The following is a 22,500-nucleotide window of genomic DNA, read 5'->3' on the forward strand; positions in this document are numbered from 1 at the left end:
AGCCAAAGGTTTGCTAAGCACCTCTTTACATTCCTCTAAAACCCTTGCAAAAAGTTCATCAGGACCTGGGGATTTGTTCGGTTTTAATTTCTCTATTTGTCTGAGGACCATGTCACTTGTTACCCTAGTCGTGCATAGTTTATTATCGTCCTGTTGTACGTAATTTATTATTTCTGGAATTTCGCTATTATTTTCCTGCATATAAACTGAGAGGAAATAAAAGTTAAAATTTTCACACATTTCCTTATCACTGTCAGTGATCTGACCTGAGTTACTTTTGAGTGGGTCTATCTTGTCCCTAATCTTATTTCTATATACCTGAAATAAACCTCTTGGGTTAGTCTTCGAATCCTTTGCCACTTTAGCCTCATAATCTCTTTCAGCTTTTATTTCCTTTTTTATTTCTCTCTTTAATTAAATATATTGATTTCTTAATTGCCCATCCCTTCTTTTGATGCGTCTATATATGCCTCTCTTTTGACCAATCAGATGTTTTAAACAATTGTTTATCCATTTGGGATCATTTTGGGTTGATCTAATTTCCCTTCTTGAAACAAAAGTTGTCTGGGCAGCTAGAATTATGCTCTGGAAAACATCATATTGGCAACCAACACCAACTACCTGACCCATAGTCAGGCCGTTCCAATTTAAGACCACCCAGGTAATTTCTTAGTCCCTTGAAAATGCCTTTCTAGAGAGTGCAGATTCAGGGCCCTCTGTCAATCCTCTTAGGAAAGATTTTTGGTACATAGTATCAATTTAGTCATCCTTCTTTGTACGTTTTCCAGCTTATTTATATCCATTGTGTAACACTGTGACCAGAAGAGTGTGGCTTAATCTTAATGAGGCCTAACCAACAATGTATAGAGTTGAAGAATAATCTGAGGACTCCTCTTAATTATACTTCTTCATATGAAACCAAGAATTCTATTCGCTTTATTGCAAACATTTAACCACTGTTGTCTTGATTTTAAAGTACTGCTAACCAGAACTCTTAAATCTTTTTTTGTAGAGTGATTAAGATCTGCATTATTTAGTTTATAAGAGCCCAAGGTGATTTTCCTTTCCAATTCTTAGACCTTTGCAGTTGTCTATATTAAATTGCATCTCCCACTTCTCCGACCACTGCATCAATCTATTCAAATCTTCCTGTAGCGTTCTAGTGTCCTTGTCAGAATTAATTCAACGGCCTATTTTTGTGTCGTCGGCAAACTTACTAATGTCGCAATTGATTCCCTCATCTATGTTGTTTATGTAAACTGTGAAAAACAAAGGGCCCGATACTGACCCGTGTGGAACACCACTTGTGACACGTCCCCAGTCTGATTCCTCTCCATTTATGCCAATTCTGTTTCCTATCTGTCAGCCACTTCTCTATCCAGTTAAAAATTTCTCCTGTTTCGTGTGCTTCTACTTTCTTCAAGAACCTCCGATGCGAATCTCTATTAAAAGCTTTACTAAAGTCCAAGTACACAATATCATGTTGATGACGATGATTTACCTCCTCTGATACCTTAGTGAAAGTAGTTAGTAAATTTGAAAAGCCGGAACGCCCCTTTGTGAAACCGTGATGAGATTCATTAATCAGTTTGTCTTTTAGTGTGGCATCGACTAGCCTCGGCAATTACTGATTCCATCAGTTTTACCACAGTGGAAGTTATGTTAATTGGTTTATAATTCAAAGCTAAGGACTTGTCACCTGCTATGTAGATAGGTATTTCCCACTTATCTGGTACTATGCCAATTTGAAAAGACTAGCCAAGGGTTTGCTAAGTTCCTCCTTACATTCCATTAACACTCTTGTAAATAGTTCATCAGGGCCCGAGTATCTGTTGGATTTTAATTTATCTATATGTCACTAGTGGCTGATCTTCCTTATCTACATAATTTATTATTTCTGGAATTTCGCTAGTATCTTTCAGTGTAAAAACTGAGAGGAAATAGTGTTAAAGATTCTATTCATATCTTTATCGCTGAACCGAGTAGCATTTGAGTGAGTCTCTCTTGTCTCCTAATCTTACCTCTACATACCTAAAAGAAACCTTTTGGGCTAATCCTCAAATCCCTTTTCTCATTCCCTTTTCAATTTCTCTTTTTAATTTAATATATTAATTTCTTAACTGCCTATCTCCTCTTTCGATTTGCCTGTAAATGCATCTCTCTTGATATCACAGGTCAGTTTACAATTATGTAATATTATTAAAAATATACATATTTTTTCGTTACGCTCAGATTCAATTTGGCGGAGCTATGGCTGAAATTAATTTTTACTCTGGCTATTTGACAGAAAAAGGTCTTGCTAAACTCACCAGTTTAGCTTATATGACACGATATATATACCTAATAAGCCGAAATTGTCGAATAGACCGAACTCCCTTAAAATTAAATTTTCCCCCCCAAAATATTCTCATCCGGAATGATAGCAAATTTTTCTTAGTTGACAATAATATAAAGATATATTTTTGTACTAAAATTAAGTTAGAAAACCAACCTAACCTCTCAGGAACTAAGCCAATTTTCTTTTAGCTAAATTCTGCTATATATATACTGAAGTCAATGTAAATTTATTTAATATTCCTTGAAATCTATGATATATATATTTCTCGTTATGCTCAGATTGATTTCCGCTGATTTAAGGCAAAAAGTAATTTTCATTCTTCTTATATGGGAGACTCTTGTTAAACATGTCAAACACGCCGGTTCGGCTTAATCGGCACGATATATATATAATTATATATATACATTTTTCACCTCTATGTAAATTATTCTCTTTTGTATGTTACTTATGCTGTTCATTATTTTCTGTTTAGACTTTATAAATAACGGTCAATAGTATATGTGTATGCACACAAGATAAGTTGTGTTTGCTAAGTAACAGTTAATTGTTGTAATTTATTGCACTTTGCGTTGCAATATTCTCTTGATTGTCGTACTTGCTTCACTTGAATAAATAATTTTTTGATTAAATGTTTATCCATTCAATGTTTAATATCTTATTACTGTCCTACTAAATATTTGTTATTTACCTTTATCTAGGTGATAGGTTTGCATTGCTCTCATATAGGAGCTTCGTTTATATAACAGTTTGCTTGGGCTGAGGAACACGACCTTGTCCAAATCATCAGCATGTATTTAAATTGATGATTATCTTCGATATATATTGATAATGACGCTTTGTTTTATTTTAAACTTAGTGTTTTAGCTAAGTTAGTTCTCAACTTTACGGTACATATAGTCAAGAACGAGCACATGTACCGCCTTACCAAAGATTGATCCGATGGGCCAGACAATATGCTGTGAAGGTGTAGTGGATATACGATGTCGGGAAGAGAGGGTCCTTAAATGCCTTGTCATAGCCCCTGTAACCCGGGTGCATTTGTTCCCATGTTCACCCATTCAGTTCACTGGTCAAACCTAACTGATGTGGTGATGCACTTTTCCACGATGTAGGTATGCAACGTATGAGTGTTCAACGTAATGATAGACAGAAATGCAGTTATATAGAACCTTTATTGACGAACTATCATTTACACTGTGGGCTTGATAAAGAACATTGAGTGGAGAAAAATCGTCAGCAAAGGTTCCATGTAAATTAATTTTTGTCTCCTTACTCTATCCACAGTGTCATGACATTGAAGGATTGATATTAGATACTTGTCCATTTACTGGCCAATTTTGACTTTATCCTAAACTGGCAAGAATAATATAATGTACCTTAGCTATAAATTTTACTTCATAAACTTGAGTATGCTGCTCATCCTCTTACTTGGATTTAGTTCACAGTTTTATTGTAAACAATATTGGTAACTTTGTCCATGATTATGAGACGAAACATATATTTTCGGTTGTACATCTTACCCTGAAGACTACTTCTAACATTTTATTACAAAAACTTATTTGAGCAGTTATCTGCTACAACTTCATAATTAACATTGTGCATGTTTTTCTCAAACTCTGGAGTGAAGATTTATTAAGGAAGAGGTGCACAGCCTCACACTTCTACACAGTCGAGCTTTGGCTTTCCATGTGTAGTGGTTTTGCTGCTCAGCCTCCTAGCTTAATCTGTAAAGCTTGTGTTTATCTCCTTATGAACCTACCATACTAAAAGCTAAACAGCTTCATCATGTCCTCTGGTTTGAATCTCTTGGCGATGGTCATCTCTAGATAGGCTACGGAGGTTATGGTGTGAGGATGCAGTTTTTTCAAGTCTGCCTCCTCTCCGAGACAGTCCTGGGGTGAAGTCTCGGCTACCAAGTCCACTAGACGCAGTAGATGTTCCTGTCTCTGAAGGCGATACTTTCCGTTGACGATCTCTCTTTACTGTAGTATTACCTGAAAATTAATGATATCGATGAAGAAAACGCAAATATTATTTACTGTTGTAATTCCTTAAATGCAATGTTATAGCTACTGATGTTCCGAAACCTAAAGAAGACTGTGAACATCTTAGGAGGAATCACCTAATACACAAATAGGACCCCAGTTTATTCAGCATTTTGTGGATGATTTTTTTCTGGAATAGTTAATGCGTAAAGAAACCACGTAAAAAAAATGAGGACCTTTTTTGAAGTACGTCACTTTCTATTTCAGTTATGTCCAATGGTTTCAGGTTAACCTGGCTTTATATAATAAAGCCTCCTTTAGATTCTGGTGTTCATACTAGAGGATATAAATGCATTAGATAATTTAAACAGAAGGGTAGCAAAATTATATCACTGAATAAGGAATCTTTACTAGTAAGATAGATTTAAAGCACTGAAACTACAGTCTCCTGAAAGGCATAAAATGAGTAAGAACAAGACTGAGGTATACAAGAAGAAGAAATAATGATGAGATATAAATAGGGTATTGAGTATTCCCATCTAACAAAAAACTCTACAATGGATTCAAGCTGGATAAATTCAGTTTTAGATAGGATAGGAAAATACTGGTATCACATGGCGAGTGCACAACAGGTTTCTTCAATTAAATACTGGCGATAACAACACTGGAGACAGCAGAAACAGTTTTGAGGTGGTAAGTCTTTCTGCCTGGTTGGGTGGTGTTCAGTCTCTTAAGTTCAGTCTCTTAACGTTCAGTGCAACCTGGCTGTTGGGAAGAATTAATTCTTCACGCACCAATACCACTTCCAACAAAGTTATAATTCTTCCCAACAGCCAGGTTGCACTGAACGTTTCTAAAGTACTTTCACAAGCTAACACCAGAGTCGTCATCGCTTCCAGCACTTCAATAAAGGATCTAACCAGGACAAAATCAAAGCACCACGAACCAGTCAATGCAGGAGTTTACACAATACCCTGTGGAGGCTGCGACAAGATTTATGTAGGTGAAACAGCAGGACGCCCAATTAGTGATCAAAGAAACTAATTTCCGCAGACGCAAGTGCCTCGAATCAGCACTAATCGCTGTTTCGAATACAAAGGCAGCTTCACCATCTCTGAAGTCTTAGTAAGAATCTTCCTGAAAAGAGTAAACCCTGCCATCACATAGTCTCTCCTGTTATTACTACACAAAGCACATTACAGAGAGTGAACACTGAAACAGGCCTTCTCTATCCAGTCTATATTTGTCTAACCTATTTTTATGTTACCCAAGTAATAGCTTTTATATCCTTTTACTCATGCACGAGTTAATTGCTCTACCATATTGTATTACTACTACTACTACAACTTATGTCACTACTACTACTACTACTACCACTAGTATTGCACCTCACTCTGAGCCTATATATACCCTCGGTGTCCATGTACTGTTTGTAACGGCTTGACAAAGGTCATGGAGAGCGAAACGTTGCCACAGTAAAATGTCACATTAGTTGCACGTGTGTCCTTTTACTTTATTACATCCTAAATCTTGAGTTTCTTCAACATCTGACAACGGAAGGTCAGGCAGTGCTGTAAACACTTGTATGGGAACGTCTTCACTGTGGGGTACAGGTCTCCTTGCTGACTATAAATCAGGATATTCCCACTAGACTTTCTTGTATCGATTGAAACCTTTCACATTCACTATACTGAAATAACAATCATCGTGGTGGTTTTTAGGTTCTCTCCACACCATAGACACACCGAAGTTTAAACTTTTTCTTTGCTTATTTTACCACTCTCGTTTGCATTCTACATAGATTTTGCAAAGCATATAGGGAACCCAAGACTTGCATTGTTCTCCAAACGCCACTCCAAAATAAGCAAGATAAGCTTGTTTTACAAAACCTGAGATATTTTTCTATGGTTTTGCAAAGAGTATTCGCCACAAATATACCAAAATTCATTGGGATTGTTTAAGCAGACTCTTCGTAAAGAGCTCATGTTAATCTGGAAAAAACATGACAAAATAAAAGTTACAATATCGTCACGTGGTCGTTGTTGATACAGCTCCTTTCGTTAAGTATTAAATAATTTAAAAATAAAATTCTAATCTTTATTAAAGCTATCTGTATATACAAACTGAAAACTCTACTGCCATTATCGAATTCAGCAACCCCAAGCAAGACGTCTCATCTCTTGCCTGGACCTATCCTGGATAGATCTGTCATTTCAGCAGAGCCTTCAACACAGGAGGGAGGTGGGTGGCCTTACTGTTATGTACAAGGCCAATACTGTCAAAGTACCACACTTGGATCCACTTCGAGGACAGTGTGAAGCAAGTTCTATACCACAAGACGGGCAGAAAACAGCAACTTCACTCTGGCTGTACCCTTCTCCAGAACATCACCTCATCTGAGATCATTTATGCCCAGGATGACTCGAGTATGGAACACATTCGTAGAGCATTATGGTGTCAACGACATCTTTCGGCATTGCGAATACAGTGTAAATGACCTTCTCTGTGGAAAGAGGCAAATGTAGTCCCTGTTCACGAAAAGAAGAGCAGAGCAGAAATCAGCAACTACAAACCAGTGTCACTCCTGTCAATCACTGGCAAGCTCCTTGAGACAATAATCTCAAGACAAATGACAGAGTTTTTTAACTAGCACTCACTACTTTGTGACCGTAAGTATGGCTTCAGGAAGGGTTACTCTGCTGCTGATCTGTTGTTAAACCTCTCCACTAAGTGGCACCAGTCACTGGATGAATCCAAAGTCAGCTGTGTGGTAGCACTGGACATTGCTGGTGCTTTCGGCCGGGTGTGGCACCAGGGCCTCTTAGCAAAACTGCAAACTCTGGGAATTGCAGGCTCTACGCTATGTCTCCTCAGTGATTACCTTCATGGTAGATCTCTAAGGGTAGTTCTCAATGGAACGGAATCAGCAAGACATCCTATTGGGGCAAGTGTTCCAGGAGGAAGTGTGCTGGGACCATTGTTATGGAATGTCTACTTCAATGACCTTCTTCAGCTCATCCCAGAATCCTATGCATATGCAAACGACTGTACACTGACATTCACTTATCCAAGAGAAGAAATGTCAGCAGCTCTAAGCTACATCAACCACCAGTTAAGAGCTATATCAGCTTGGGGAAATAGATGGCAAGTAACATTTGGACCTGAGAAAACACAAATGACGATGATTTCTAGGCACCATAATGGTAATGCTGGTGTATAAGTAAGGATAAATGGGAGGGTGTTGGCACCTGTTGAAGAAATTGATATCCTTGGGGTGAAATTTGACTCCAAACTGACCATGAAAAACCACGTTGTAAATCCTGCAAAAAAGGCAGCCAGGAAGCTTACAGCACTTTGACGTATCTCGCATCTACTTGACAGTAGGGGTTGCAAGGTTCTGTTGGACGCACAAGTACGCTCACACCTTGAGTATGCTCCACTTCCTTGGTTTGCCTGCCCCCCCTCTCATCTGCGACTGCTTGACAGAGTAGAGAACAGAGCAAGACGTCTCATCTCTTGCCTGGACCAATCCTGGATAGATCTGTCATTTCAGCAGAGCCTTCAGCATAGGAGGGAGGTGGGTGGCCTTATTGTTATGTACAATGCCAATACTATCAAAGTACCGCACTTGGATCCACTTCGAGGACAGCGTGAAGCAAGCTTCTATGCCACAAGACGGGCAGAAAGCAGCAACTTCACTCTGGTTGTACCCTTCTCCAGAACATCACTTCATCTGAGATCATTTATCCCCAGGATGACTCGAGTATGGAACACATTCATAGAGCATTATGATGTCAGCGAGATAAAGTCAGTTGATCAAATGAAAATGCTGGCTCACAGATGGGTCCAACTTCATCCTGTTCACTACTTGTATGTCTCATAACAATAAAAATGCTTTCAAATGAGCTGATGTAGGTAACAGTTCTTAGTTTGTCAATAAAGTTAGGAATCCTTAACCTGTAAATAGCTTGTCAACAAAGCAAGGGAACCTTAACCTAACCTTGTCAAACCCTGTGTAAGAGAGAGAGAGAGAGAGAGAGAGAGAGAGAGAGAGAGAGAGAGAGAGAGAGAGAGAGAGAGAGAGAGAGAGAGAGAGAGAGGCAGTAGTGAGTGATCTGGCAGAAGGCATAGTCACTTGTCAACCCTCGGCTCGTTGGATCGTCTGACCACAAGGCTGTTTTACGACACTTAAGATCCCAACAGAACGAGGTGAGGAGTCCACACGCACAACCTGGCTATGGGAAAGAGGTAATTGGCCAGCCCTCTGCTCTGAGCTCGCCACCACCGATTGGAATGCTCTTCTCCAAGGGGATGTTGACAACCAAGTGAAAGCATTCTCTGGACACATCCTCAATCTACAACAAGAACACAATCCTCACCGGCATACACCGTAAATAGCTTGTCAATAAAGCTAGGGATCCTTAACCTTGTCAAACCCTGTGTAAAAAAGAGATGGGGGAAGGTGGAGAATTCAATACACAAAAGACAAATATGAGTGTCAGCTCTGCTGCTAAGATTGTTTAATAGGAAATTAAAGAAGCAAGATAACACATGAGGAATATCCATTAATGACATCAAAGATCTAGAATGGGAGAGACAGTATTTAACTCCACTTTTTTGTAAGTCTGAAGAAACATTGATATCAAGAAGTGACATCAAGCAGGTTACTATAAGTCAAGCAATATTACAGCCTCTGAAGACGAGGAGAGTAAATACACCGACTGTCTTTGGATTAAGCAGCACAGGGATAAACAGTGTTTTTGAATTACAATGGCACATGGAAAAAAATTTTCAGCTTCGTCTTTCAGTTTCAAACGACAAAGTTTATTCATGCATTCAGTCATTGAAGAGGAGAGTTTGGAAAATTGACCACTTCCTTCATACCAAACATTCACACAGTGGATGGCTGACAATGATGGCTACGATAAACAAATGTTCACTGGAAAATTAGCATTCCATGGTATAGGATTAACAACAATGTTCACCATACATCAGTTACACTTGATTCGACAGTACAAGCTTAGAGCGGGACTAAAATTATTGATAAGTTGGTTGCAAATAACGGAATGCCAATCATTCGTACACCGGGCCTACTACATCAGATCTTTCAAGAATAGTACTAACTTTGCAGTTCCTGTACAAAAAGCAACTACCCGTGTTTTACTAAAATGTAATTAGGCAGATCAGAAGTTCTTTCAGCAAACCGGTCAGGATTAATGCAACATGTGTTCAGAGCAAATAATGGAAAGATTCTCATATAACAACACTTCTAGTTGCTGTGTTGTTATTGATTAAATACCACTCGTTCATGGTTACAATACGATATATGCTGCTTGTGGAGGCTAGTACACCAAACGGGGAGTAGAATGAAATTAGCTCAGAGGCACTCACACCACCGTATGTTCTCGGATCATGGTAAAACACCTATCTCAGCTGAGTGCATGATTCTTGTAGGATATGGTGATCCTTGGGTTAGAGCATCATGTGATTCACGCTCACCACGAGGTGTATATGTGTGAATGAAGATTTTCCTAGTCGATTTATACCCATCTCTTTCATAAACAAAAAACTTAATATTTAATTATGTAAATCTGTGAATAATTTTATTTAGCGGTTCAAAGGTAGGATATATAAGCGGTAGGATGTATATTTTTGCAGTGTACATGTGCAGAAAGTTTACTATAATCACTACTGGTGGTGCATAGGTGATGATACTTGGAAACATTAACAGAAATAACATGAAAATATGAAGTACATCAGTGTAGACTGTAGAGAGACCTGAAAACTTGTGTATGATTAATTTAACCAGTTGACTGTTTGTTAATAGGGCTTAAAGCCTATCACTACACGAGCGTCACTAAGCGTCAGTTCTTAAACCTGGCCTAAACTGAAAAATTACTATTATGGGAATAAGAGCTATTAAGAAAAATAGAAAATAATGCATAATAGCTTACTGGGTGTAAGTAGAATTGCTTAATAAGACTTACCTTCTATATTACATACACATAAAACTGAAAAAAAGACCAGCAGTCTCAACAGTGCAAAAATCGTATCAGGCCTCTATCTATTCACAAATCATGACATGTCATGTGACAGGATAGTTGCAGGTTTTCATTCCACCACCTCCTCCCTTTTTTAGATAACATAGCATTTGCTATGTTACCTAAAAATTTTTTTACTCAAGCCTTGTTTAGATTTAGAATATGAAGCTCACTCTTAATATCTTTTAATATGTCAGTGTAAAAAATCACTTACTTCTCTTTATAGTTTGCTTCTTGCGTGCTTGTACCATCCCGTATACTACTTCAGCCAGAGAATTGTAAGTGGATGGATGTCGACTGAAGGGCATCTGGCGTGAAGCTTTGCGTCCAAGAACAAAGTAAGTATCCATCTCTCCTTTACCCTTAACAGAGATTTTTCCTCGATATTGAAGCCTGAACCCTCGAAAGTTTAAGATCTGAAAGTTAGCCATATATCCATAACTTATCATCTGAAGCTGATTAATTAGATTTTATATATATATATATATATATATATATATATATATATATATATATATATATATATATATATATATATATATATATATATATATATATATATATATGTTGTTGGAGTGTGAGCAGGGTAATATTTAGTGAAGGGATTCAGGGAAACCGGTTATTTTCATATAGTCGGACTTGAGTCCTGGAAATGGGAAGTACAATGCCTGCACTTTAAAGGAGGGGTTTGGGATATTGGCAGTTTGGAGGGATATGTTGTGTATCTTTATATGTGTATGCTTCTAGACTGTTGTATTCTGAGCACCTCTGCAAAAACAGTGATAATGTGCGAGTGTGGTGAAAGTGTTGAATGATGATGAAAGTATTTTCTTTTTGGGGATTTTCTTTCTTTTTTGGGTCACCCTGCCTCGGTGGGAGACGGCCGACTTGTTGAAAAAAAAAAAAAAAAAAAATATATATACATAAAATATATATATATATATATATATATATATATATATATATATATATATATATATATATATATACATACATATATATATATATACATAAAATATATATATATATATAATATATATATATATAATATATATATATATATATATATATATGTAGGATTGCGGATGAGCATGGAGGTTTTAGAGTGGGTAGGGGATGTGTAGATCAAGTGTTTACATTGAAGCATATATGTGAACAGTATTTAGATAAAGGTAGGAAAGTTTTTATTACATTTATGGATTTAGAAAAGGCATATGATAGAGTGCACAGGGGAGCAATGTGGCAAATGTTGCTAGTATATGAAATAGGTGGTAAGTTACTAAATGCTGTGAAGACTTTTTATGAGGATAGTGAGGCTTAGGTTAGGGTGTGTAGAAGAGAGGGAGACTACTTCCCGGTAAAAGTAGGTCTTAGACAGGGATGTGTAATGCCACCATGGCTGTTTAATATATTTATAGATGGGGTTGTAAAAGAAGTAAATGCTAGGGTGTTCGGGAGAGGGGTGGGATTAAATTATGGGGAATCAAGTACAAAATGGGAATTGAAACAGTTACTTTTTGCTGATGATACTGTGCTTATGGGAGATTCTAAAGAAAAATTGCAAAGGTTAGTGGACGAGTTTGGGAGTGTGTGTAAAGGTAGAAAGTTGAAAGTGAACATAGAAAAGAGTAAGGTGATGAGGGTATCAAATGATTTAGATAAAGAAAAATTGGATATCAAATTGGGGAGAAGGAGTATGAAAGAAGTGAATGTTTTCAGATATTCTTCATCTTCCAATCCCACACCTCTTTCCAACACCCCAGCATTCACCTGTCTTACAACCTCATCTATAAATATGTTAAACAACTATGGCGACATCACTTATCCCTATTGAAGGCCAACCTTTACAAGTGTAACATATGATGAGCTCTGTATATGGAATAGATATAAAGACTACTTGCGAGTGTAAGTGGTGTGAGCCGGAAGTGAAAGGTTGTGTCTGAGTAGTGAAGGTTTGTGTGAGTGTTGTGAAAGTTTGTGAAAGTGTAGTGAAGGGTTGCTGAGTGTAGTGAAGGGCTGTGGGAGGGTAGTGAAATTTACGTGAGCGTAGTGAAGTTTTGCGTGAATGTAGTGAAAGTTAGAGTGTAGTGAAGGGTTGTGTGAGGGTAGTTAGTACCGTTAATGTGCTCGATAGAATGGTTCAGTGAGGTGGTGTGTGACAACACTGTGAGGACAGTTGTGTGTATGTAATGTTGAAGTTAAATGTTGTCGGGTCACCAGAATGAAAGGTAATGTGCATGAAAATAAATATTTGGGTTTGGAATGGGATGGTGAAATAGAATGGCATTTTCCACTGTGTGTCACATTTTCTTCATTTTTTATTACACATTTTCCGGTGCCTTTCTATAGCATACCTGAGCAGTTTCTTTTGGTATCTGAATGGTGTCGCTGGCCCCTGTTGAATCCATCCTGGAGGCCTCGTTAACAGTGTTACCCCAGACATCAAACACTGGTTTTTTGGCCCCAATTACACCTCCTACTAAAGGTCCATGACTGATGCCTGCAATATAAGATTGGAAAAAATATAATCGCACATGCCTTTTTTTTCTTACCACAGTATGCAAAATGATCAAAATACTGAAAGTTCAGAAATTTCAAAATGAGAGAGAAAAAAAAGAAACAGTTGATTAAGGAACGCTGAATATAAATGTGAGGTTTTTATTTACATTAAGAACCAAAATTAAATTTTGGACTACCATAATTACGCTGCTATCATTATTAATTATTATTAAAGATTCGCCGGTATTCTCCCGGCCCGGGCCTTTTCCAAGTGGTGGCCCGGCCTTGGCTCCCTCTTTAGGGACTGTCTGAGACCTAAGTCTCCCATGGGAGGAGGCACAAGTACCTTCTCATCTTTGGGACCAACTGTCCCCAGGCCTAGCCACAAGCTAGGCCTCTCTGGTCTGTCATCCCCGCCACAAGGGGGCTAATGGGTATGACAGTCTTGTGAGCTGTAAGCTCGGGCTCAGGCACCTACCCTACCCTAGAAGGGTTAGGCATGGTGTCGACGACGCGCTGCTATCACTGCAGTACATGTATCTGAGTTGGTAGTGCATATCATATTTATTTTCCATATACATATATGTAAAAAAATATTAACAGAAAAATCATATTTTTCCCTAAAACATATATAAAAACAATATTTTTTGATTAATTTTACTTGTATACATGTAACATCATACTTCTCCCACTATGACCTCAAGCCGAATTTACAGTGATGAACATCTTTTAAAAGAACAAAATTACAGTGAGAAGGTATTCAACTTAAAGTTCCCAACACACATTATTGACTCCTACGAACATGAAGTCTTCCTCTTACACATCATATCTAACGAGTATACCAACATATATTGACGACTGGTCCCCCCCCCACTGGAGTTTACCTGGAGAGAGTTCCGGGGGTCAACGCCCCCGCGGCCCGGTCTATGACCAGGCCTTCTGGTGGATCAGAGCCTAATCAACCAGGCTGTTACTGCTGGCTGCACGCAGTCCAACGTACGAGCCACAGCCCGGCTGGTCAGGTACCGACTTCAGGTGCTTGTCCAGTGCCTGCTTGAAGGCAGCCACTGGGAGGCAGTTGAACAGTCTTGGGCCCCTGACACTTATTGTGTTGTCTCTTAACGTGCTAGTGACACCCCTGCTTTTCATTGGGGAGATGTTGCATCGTCTGCCGAGTCTTTTGCTTTCGTTGTGAGTGATTTTCGTGAGCAAGTTTGGTACTAGTCCCTCTAGGATTTTCCAGGTGTATAATCATGTATCTCTCCCGCCTGCGTTCCGGGGAGTACAGGTTCAGGAGCTTCAAGCTCTCCCAGTAATTGAGGTGTTTTATCTCCGTTATGCGCGCCGTGAAGGTTCTCTGTACATTTTCTAGGTTAGCAATTTCACCTGCCTTGAAAGGTGCTGTTAGTGTGCAGCAATATTCCAGCCTAGACAGAACAAGCGACCTGAAGAGTGTCATCATGGGCTTGGCACCCCTAGTTTTGAAGGTTCTCATTATCCATCCTGTCATTTTTCCAGCCGATGCGATTGACACAATGTTATGTTCCTTGAAGGTGAGATCCTCCGACATGATCACTCCCAGGTCTTTGACGTTGGTTTTTCGCTCTATTTTGTGGAAGGAATTTGTTTTGTACTCTGATGAAGTTTTAGTTTCCTCATGTTTACCATATCGGAGTAATTGAAATTTCTCATCGTTGAACTTCATATTGTTTTCTGCAGCCCACTGAAAGATTTGGTTGATGTCCGCCTGAGAGCCTTGCAGTGTCTGCAATGGAAGACACTGTCATGCAGATTCGGGTGTCATCTGCAAAGGAAGACACGGTGCTGTGGCTGACATCCATGTCTTTGTCAGATATGAGGATTAGAAACAAGATGGGAGCGAGTACTGTGCCTTGTGGAACAGAGCTTTTCACCGTAGCCGCCTCAGACTTTACTCAGTTAACTACTACTCTTTGTGTTCTGTTTGTGAGGAAATTATAGATCCATCTACCACTTTTCCTGTTATTACTTTAGCACGCATTTTGTGCGCTATTACGCCATGGTCACACTTGTCGAAGGCTTTTGCAAAGTCTGTATATATTACATCTGCATTCTTTTTGTCTTCTAGTGCATCTAGGACAGATTACTGGGCAGATTGCCGTCGCCACTGCCCCGATTCTCCGAAAAGCCAACATTAATGTAGCAGTCCTTAACACCGAAGCAATAAGAGTTCAAGAGAAACCTTAAAACCAGAGGTTTTTACATAGTTGGAGTATACAGCATGCCTTGTAGCAGATCCGATAAATTCTATATCGGGGAGACCGACAAAACCCTTCAGACACTCTTTCAGGAAAATAAATATGCCTGCAGGAAATGAAACTAAGAATGCATGCATACTCAGTCACAACCTTCATTCTCGCATCAAGAATTTTGGAAGAACACAATCGCAGTGATTAACCTCATCGATACCAATGAGTGAAAAAAAATGCATATATTGGCTCGACCTATTGTCCACATTATCCATGATTAATGAAATAAACAGGATAAACATTTCATTTTATCCCCACCTCTTAATCTCACCAGTACCAGACGTCACCTTAACTTGATGTCTCAAGTTCATAACTTCGTATTTGACCTGTCTTTCTCTGAGTCTGAGTTCATGGTGCTCGTTTGGCTTATGTGGCAGTGTATTTACTCATTCCTGTGTACCTGATAAAGCCAAGCCTTGTGCGAAACATTGTATTAAAATTATTCTCTGCTATGGTATTATTCATTTAAACTATTTAGATAGAAACCTCATTGTATGGAACATTATATTACCTTGTAAAAAGGCATGTGTGTCTTTTAAGAAGTTGATTAGGTAGGCACGCCACATAAAACGCCTAAAACGCAATCTTCCTCCTGTAACTCAATTCTGAGAAATGCTTCGATGAAATCAGCAGTTCATGAATATTTTTGCAACCTAAAATTTAAGAGTACATCTCCCGGTTTTTCGTCGAAGACGACTTATAATATTCCCCAGGACTGTGTATGTCAAAGACCAGCCTGTCACAGAGTAATTATCCAGACTTGCCGAGGAGTTGTGGTATGGTCTGAGAAGTTGTGAAATGATCTGAGGAATTATGGTGATGTCAGGAAAATAGAGATGTAGTGTGAACAGTTGTGGTATGATTGGAGGAGTCGTAATTTCAACACAGTTTTCAGGAGAAGAACCGCAAAATAATGGATTATCATCACTGTTCACAACAGATGCAACATACAATTAATGTTCCTAACACCAACACTGCATACATATATAATGCATCTGGCAACAACTCACGGGGAATTCTTAATATGATGTGTAGATTAAAAATTATAAAGTACATACCTACTCTCAGTCTGAAGTTATTGAAAGAATGCTTATTAACCTCCTCCAGTCGAGCTTTCATCTCAAGAGCGAAGTCTACCAGGGCACACAAGTGGGCGTGGCTGTCTTCAACATCCTGTAATAGAAAAATCTTATGCTCAGGGCTGAGAATGAATAATTATGCAGTTTTCATCTTGTTATTCTGATTTCAGTTGTGAGAAAGTTCCGAGTCACAAAATAATCATTACAGGAAAGGAATATTTTGATTTATATTTTAATGAATAAGGCTATATATGATCCATAAAGACTTAGCGCTGTTTTCTGAAATTAATATATTTTTAAACTTTATATGTTCGAAACAACAATGAATAAGGAACATGTATTTATCATGCTTGTTAAAGACTTCACAATAACTGAGCAGCTAGGATACTGTACTGACCTTTTCAGTAGGGTTAAGTCCAGATGCTGCCATGTATGTGCTGCCAATGGTCTTGATTTTTTCAATACATGTAAAGCGATCTTCATCTAAGAGCTCGTCGAAGTCGGCTACAGTGGTTAAATTGACAGCCTATCAGATTTACTTAAATATTTCAGCACAATGTATGTTAAATTCTAATTCGTTGCATGGAATTAATGTACTCTTTCCTGATTAATTTTACAAATGTTATTACAACTTACACCAACGGGAAGTGACATTTTTCCAATCTTACTGACCACGAGGACGACTTTTTCGTAACCTAAAAAAAACTTCTGGGAGACCTGCATGCTCAAAGATGCAACTTTAGGTTCCACTAACAACAGAGAAAAACAACGTCTGCTGGACGGGAAGCTTAGCGGAACAATGGGAATGAATCAGCGGCTTTTTAGGCTGGGAACTAAAAATATAAACGAGCCTCACAAATAGTAGTTGTAGTAGTAATAACAGTCGTAGTTTAGTTATAGTATAGAGTCACTGTAGACCCTCAGGAGAACTTCTTTGATGCCTACTAGGTAATCAGATTTGTCCGCCCCTTATCCAGATGGTACCTCATTCCCTTCCATTACCCAGGAGCTGTATCTTCCATACGGCTTTAACGCTTTCCCTTAATTTAATAATAATAATAGTGAAGCAAACGTTCAGTATTACAGTAGAAGGAGGAGTAATAGTAGTTCTGCATCAATAATAATAATAATAATAATAATAATAATAATAATAATAATAATAATAATAATAATAATAATAATAAAAATGTAATAATTAAATATTGCCTTTAGTTTTATTTTGTCTATTAATTATAGTTAATAACTGGTATTGAGTTCTGTCATGGAGATAGTTTAAGCAAAACTTAATGAGGCGCAATAATAGTACAGTAGGAGTAATAGTCAATCAAATAATTAATTTATAAATTATAAAAATAGGTATGCACACGTTTTTAAATGCACACATATAGTTTACATATACCAAATACACAAACGCAATTACACACAGAACATTATATAAAACATTCACAAGGAAAATCAATTAAAAAACTTATATTAACAATCAGAATAAAACGTTTGTTATGTTTAAAACTGATAAAATAAACACCTGCCTCTAAATTGCTCATATTTCTGTAGTCAACTAATGTGGCCAGCAATAATATAAAAAAAGACAAACACTGTATTACATTTATCAAAATGAATAATATAAAATCACACAAATATAACAACACTATGCATTTCCTAGCTGCTCAAAATTACACATATCTTTAGGAAGCTTATATTTTTGCACCCATCATAATCATTTTCAAATTATTATAAAAATATATTATTTGCTTTAATGAACAGCTGGAAAAGGCATTAGAAATGGGTGATCCTAACATTATTTTCAAATTATTTGAAAAATTTACATTAAAATAATTAAAACATTTAAATAAACATCTATTTGTTACTCCAGAATTGCAAACCAAGATCAGGCATGCAGTATAGTATACTTTAAACAAGCTGTATTTCGTTCGCTGTATAATCAGAAAAAGGAATCCCCGCATTGCATAACTCTAGTCTCCAATAACTAAATGCACGCTATAGCTATAGTGTAAAGTGCAAATTAAGATTCTGATGTGGTTAAATATAAGGGCTGAAGGTTTGAAGCCAATCAAAATGGAAATTCACATATTATCACATGATAATTAATATCATAATTTCTTCAATAAAAATGACAGACTGGTGCACCATCCACTAAGAAACACAGTTCTCTGAGGTCAGTGGTCACGAGAGGTCGTACTTGACCTAAGTTTGTTTGGGGGATTAGTGTGGAGTGTTATAGAGCATCATAGCTTGCTTCTGTAGTGTCTTAGAGTCTGAGTTCAAGGTGTTGAAAGAAGTTTTACTTCTCAAGGAGAAAGTAAGGTACTGAAAATTCTCCTGGTTAAGTATGGCAATGAACGTGAGGTTGTTGAAGTTAGTGAAGAGGAACAGGTTACCAGCAGTGAGAAGCAGATTACCAGCCGTTACAAGTAGGTAGGAGTTTCCTGTAAAGGAAAAAATATCAGAGCGAGGAAGGTTAAAAGAGGAGATTTGAAGGTAGGAAATAGTTCCTGTTCTCCAGTACGAATGTACTTCACTGGTCAGTGAGGATGACGGTACCTTTGCTAATAAAGGGAGTATTATCCTTGTGGTCGGTGACTCACAGGTGAGACCGTGCTTTCTGTAACAAAGATAGGAAGGTGAGACAGATGGCATGTTTCCCAAGAGTTAGTATTGGTGACATAGTCAACAGGTTGGATAATATCGTGTAATGAAATGGGAACAAGCCCATTATCTGCCTCAGTTCTGGTGCAAACGATATTGGAAGGCATGAGACAGGAGGTACTACATAAGTACAGGACAGGAGTAGATTTAATTATTTCTAAGGGAGGGTCCTGATCATATGGAGCATTTTACCTAGAAGAGAAGTGGGCACTGAATGGATGTCTAAGGCAATTTGTGCAAATTGCTGGCTAAACAGGTACTGCAAAGAACCTGAAGTACCTTCATTGACAACTGGGACAATTTCTATGGTTAACATGATCTATATGCAAGGGATGGGGTACATCTTTCTGGGACATTGGTGGAAGCGTTAACCAACTCTATAGAGAGGGCCGTTACTGAGTTGTCTATGACGTTAAACTGATAAAACATAGAAGTATTTATATGTGTAGGAAACAAATAGGTTACAGCATGAGGAATGAAAGAAGCAAAAATCGTCAGGATACGTCAAGGATATGTTTAAAGGCAATGTTCATCATAAAGTTACTAATGAAGGCAACGGAAATGGTCAACAAACAAAGAGAGACATAAGGCAGCGAGTGACTTGCCCCCTTAAGGTTTACTATACTAATAGTAGGAGTCTAAGAAATAAGATAGATGAGCTAAGATTAATTGTATGTGTACAGGAGGCATAGATATTGTTGCTATATCAGAGACCTGGTTGAACCTGAAAGATAGAGAAATGCCTTCTGAATGCCACATACAAGGCTATAAATTATTCCACACCGATGGGGTCAATAGGAAGGGTGGTGCAGTAGCGATGTACGTATGTCAGAGATACTTTAAACTGTTACATTAGACAAGATGTACAATTAGAAGCTAAGGACACTGAATCTGTTGGGCTGCAGTTTCTGGAGGGATGTGAAAACACTAATCTTGGGAGTGATTTACTGGCTCCCAAACCTTGATAGGAAATGCAGTAAACTTCTATGGGACAAAATTCGTAAGGCATCTAGATACGAAAATGTTGTGTTAATTGGAGATTTTAACTTTGAACAAAATTAATGGATTAGTTTGACAGGAAATCTTGAGTTCAGCGACTTTCCTGATACGGTCCAGGCAATATTGTTGTCTTAAAACAGATTAATACAGAACCAACCTGCTTGACTTGGTTCTTGCTAACAAAGAATCACTAATTAAAAATCTTGAGGTAAATGATGAGCTTCGGCAAAGCAATCACATATCACTCAGTTTCAGTATTTCATGGAATTACCTTAATAATTACAATCAAGAAAATGTTCCTGACTTCCGCTCGGTCGATTTTATAAGACTGGGAAATTACCTATGTGGGGTGAACTGGTGTGATCTGACTGGTCATTATCCTGTGGATGAGGTGGGCGGTGATGGTTGCCAATATGACATTTTTCAAATAATAGTTCAAGCCGCGTATACTACTTATAATTCCATATAGGGAAATTAAATAGATTAAAACGTGTCATATGTCAAAACAGAGGCATATACAGGCGAATCACATGGACCTCAAGAAACTACAGTAAGAATTATGCCAAGTAGCTAAATAGGGCCATCAGTCAAATTCAAGAAGGAGAAGAAAGGAAAGACAGATTCCCATTTCAGGAATTCTTTCTGTGCAAACAAGGAGATAAACTGCTTACACACTTGTTGGCAAGCCCATATGCATTTTAACGAAGCGTAACGAAGCGTAACGAAGTAGTTGGACTCTTCGTTAGATTCACCGGGATTTGTAGTACACAGTATCTTGAAGACGAGTATTCATACAAGAAACGATTATTCACCTGTTTGCACTTTCTAACACACTTTACCAGTTGCTGCAAAAAAGAAAGCACTTTCGATTTATGCAACTACTATGAGAGAGAACACACCATCGACAAATTTTTTAGTACCAAACATCAGCATATCCCAAAACATTTCTCATACTTTTGTCAAAGGTAAGGTATAGTCGCTACTACTCCCACCGTCATCAAGGATCTCGTCAGCAATAGATAAATAAACTTTACAGTCCAACGTGGAGGCTGCAAAAATCTAACATGGAGAAATTTTATTTAGGAGACGTTTCACTCACCAAAAGTTCCTAGTGAAGGAGAAACATCTGCTCAACGAAAGTTCCCTATACATTGCATATATGCTTTCTATATACAAATATGCATATGGAAGAGACAAAACCATCTCACTTTTTCCATTCTTCTTATAAAAGAAGAGCATCTCCAGAAAAGCAGATGTTTAAAATCGTTTCTTTTTGTTATCTCCAGCATAACAGTACAAAACACGGGAAGTTTCAATACCTCTGAATTATTAGCTTGAGTAATCTTGAAACGCCCACAGCCCTCAAATAACAAACCCAACCTTCGCTTACATGACCACTACTGCGCTTCCCTCACTGACGTCAAACCTGACCACTACTTCTACTGCAATCAAATTTAATTATGACTCACGGAATCGTAATGACACGATTGGGTAAGTAATATAACCCAGGTGTTAGACGTGTCGTACTCATTAGTGCTCAGGTAAATTTTCTAGAACAAAGAAATATATGACTGTAGATGAATCAGCTGTATATGTGAGCGCATCCGTATTAGTTAAAGTTCTTGGAATGTGCTTCCACGCCACCCTTTTCCCTCCTCACTTCCATTTTGAGCATTAGCAGCTCTAGAATCTTTCCACTTTCATTTTGCAGGAGTCTTATCCATAACTGAAAACATATACAATGGGGGAGATGCGAATCTAAACTAACCTAACGTCTAATGGGGCCCATATTATTTCTTACATCAATCTTATTTTCCAGCTTTTCTCTTTCTTGAGTAGTTTTCTTTTGTACGTAATGAAATCAAACCATTTTTTTTTATTTGCACCGTCAACCACCTCCCCTCTTTGTGGGGAAGAATCATAAAGACTATGATACTTTATTACGAGGTTGTCAACACTTGCTTCGTGCTCTAAATTCTGTTAAAATGCTACTCGCTTCAAGATGTTAGATTTCTATTCCTTCACTGTCACCAGAGAATTTACGTCATTATTATTGGTATTATCTGCAGTTAATTCTCTCTGAAAACTCTTTTTGCCTTATCTTTCATATTATCATCTTTAATTACAAAACAAAGATGAAATAATGTTATAAGTTAGAATTTAATGTAAATTTTAGATTCAGTACTGCATGTTAAAACTAGACACCTATAAAAATAAGTAGTAAGTAAACAAAGCTTAAATGATGCTGTCTTGCTTATAATAATCTTTGTTTACAAGTGACATTAAGCATATTTATCCTATATTGGCAAATAATTCAAATATATTTCAGAGATAAGTTTGTTTAAGAATGTAATACTGCACCTGTTCTCTTTCTGGTAACATTTATACACATAATAAGTTAAAAATGTATTTAAATAGTTAACACAACTGTACGTACTAACATTTTTGGTACTCAGATTGACAACAGGTCCGGGAAACTAAGCATGTAACAAACACGTTAGTCGTGTATCTTATATCCTCAACTACAGTTAAACGTCACTTTTCTGTAAAGGCAAAACCCGAGAATAAATAAGGGGAAAAAATATGGAATAATGTAGCAAACTA

The 22,500-nt window shown here is 37.7% G+C and overlaps 1 protein-coding gene across 1 annotated transcript in view; it reads right to left on the reverse strand.

The window, feature by feature from the left end:
* Positions 1 to 83: 83 nt before the first annotated feature.
* Positions 84 to 22,500, reverse strand: part of LOC138852472 (adenylate cyclase type 8-like) — a 60,742-nt gene continuing 38,325 nt past the window's right edge. The window contains exons 5-9 of the mRNA XM_070083422.1: positions 16,628 to 16,734; positions 16,210 to 16,324; positions 12,719 to 12,864; positions 10,579 to 10,780; positions 84 to 4,332 (exon numbers count right to left, since the gene is read on the reverse strand). Of these exons, the coding sequence (XP_069939523.1) occupies positions 4,109 to 4,332; positions 10,579 to 10,780; positions 12,719 to 12,864; positions 16,210 to 16,324; positions 16,628 to 16,734 (794 nt within the window). The 3' untranslated portion in view covers positions 84 to 4,108. The remainder of the gene's footprint in view (positions 4,333 to 10,578; positions 10,781 to 12,718; positions 12,865 to 16,209; positions 16,325 to 16,627; positions 16,735 to 22,500) is intronic.

The sequence above is a fragment of the Cherax quadricarinatus genome, chromosome 9 (assembly GCF_038502225.1).
Source record: "Cherax quadricarinatus isolate ZL_2023a chromosome 9, ASM3850222v1, whole genome shotgun sequence".
NCBI classification, from domain to species: Eukaryota; Metazoa; Arthropoda; class Malacostraca; order Decapoda; family Parastacidae; genus Cherax; species Cherax quadricarinatus.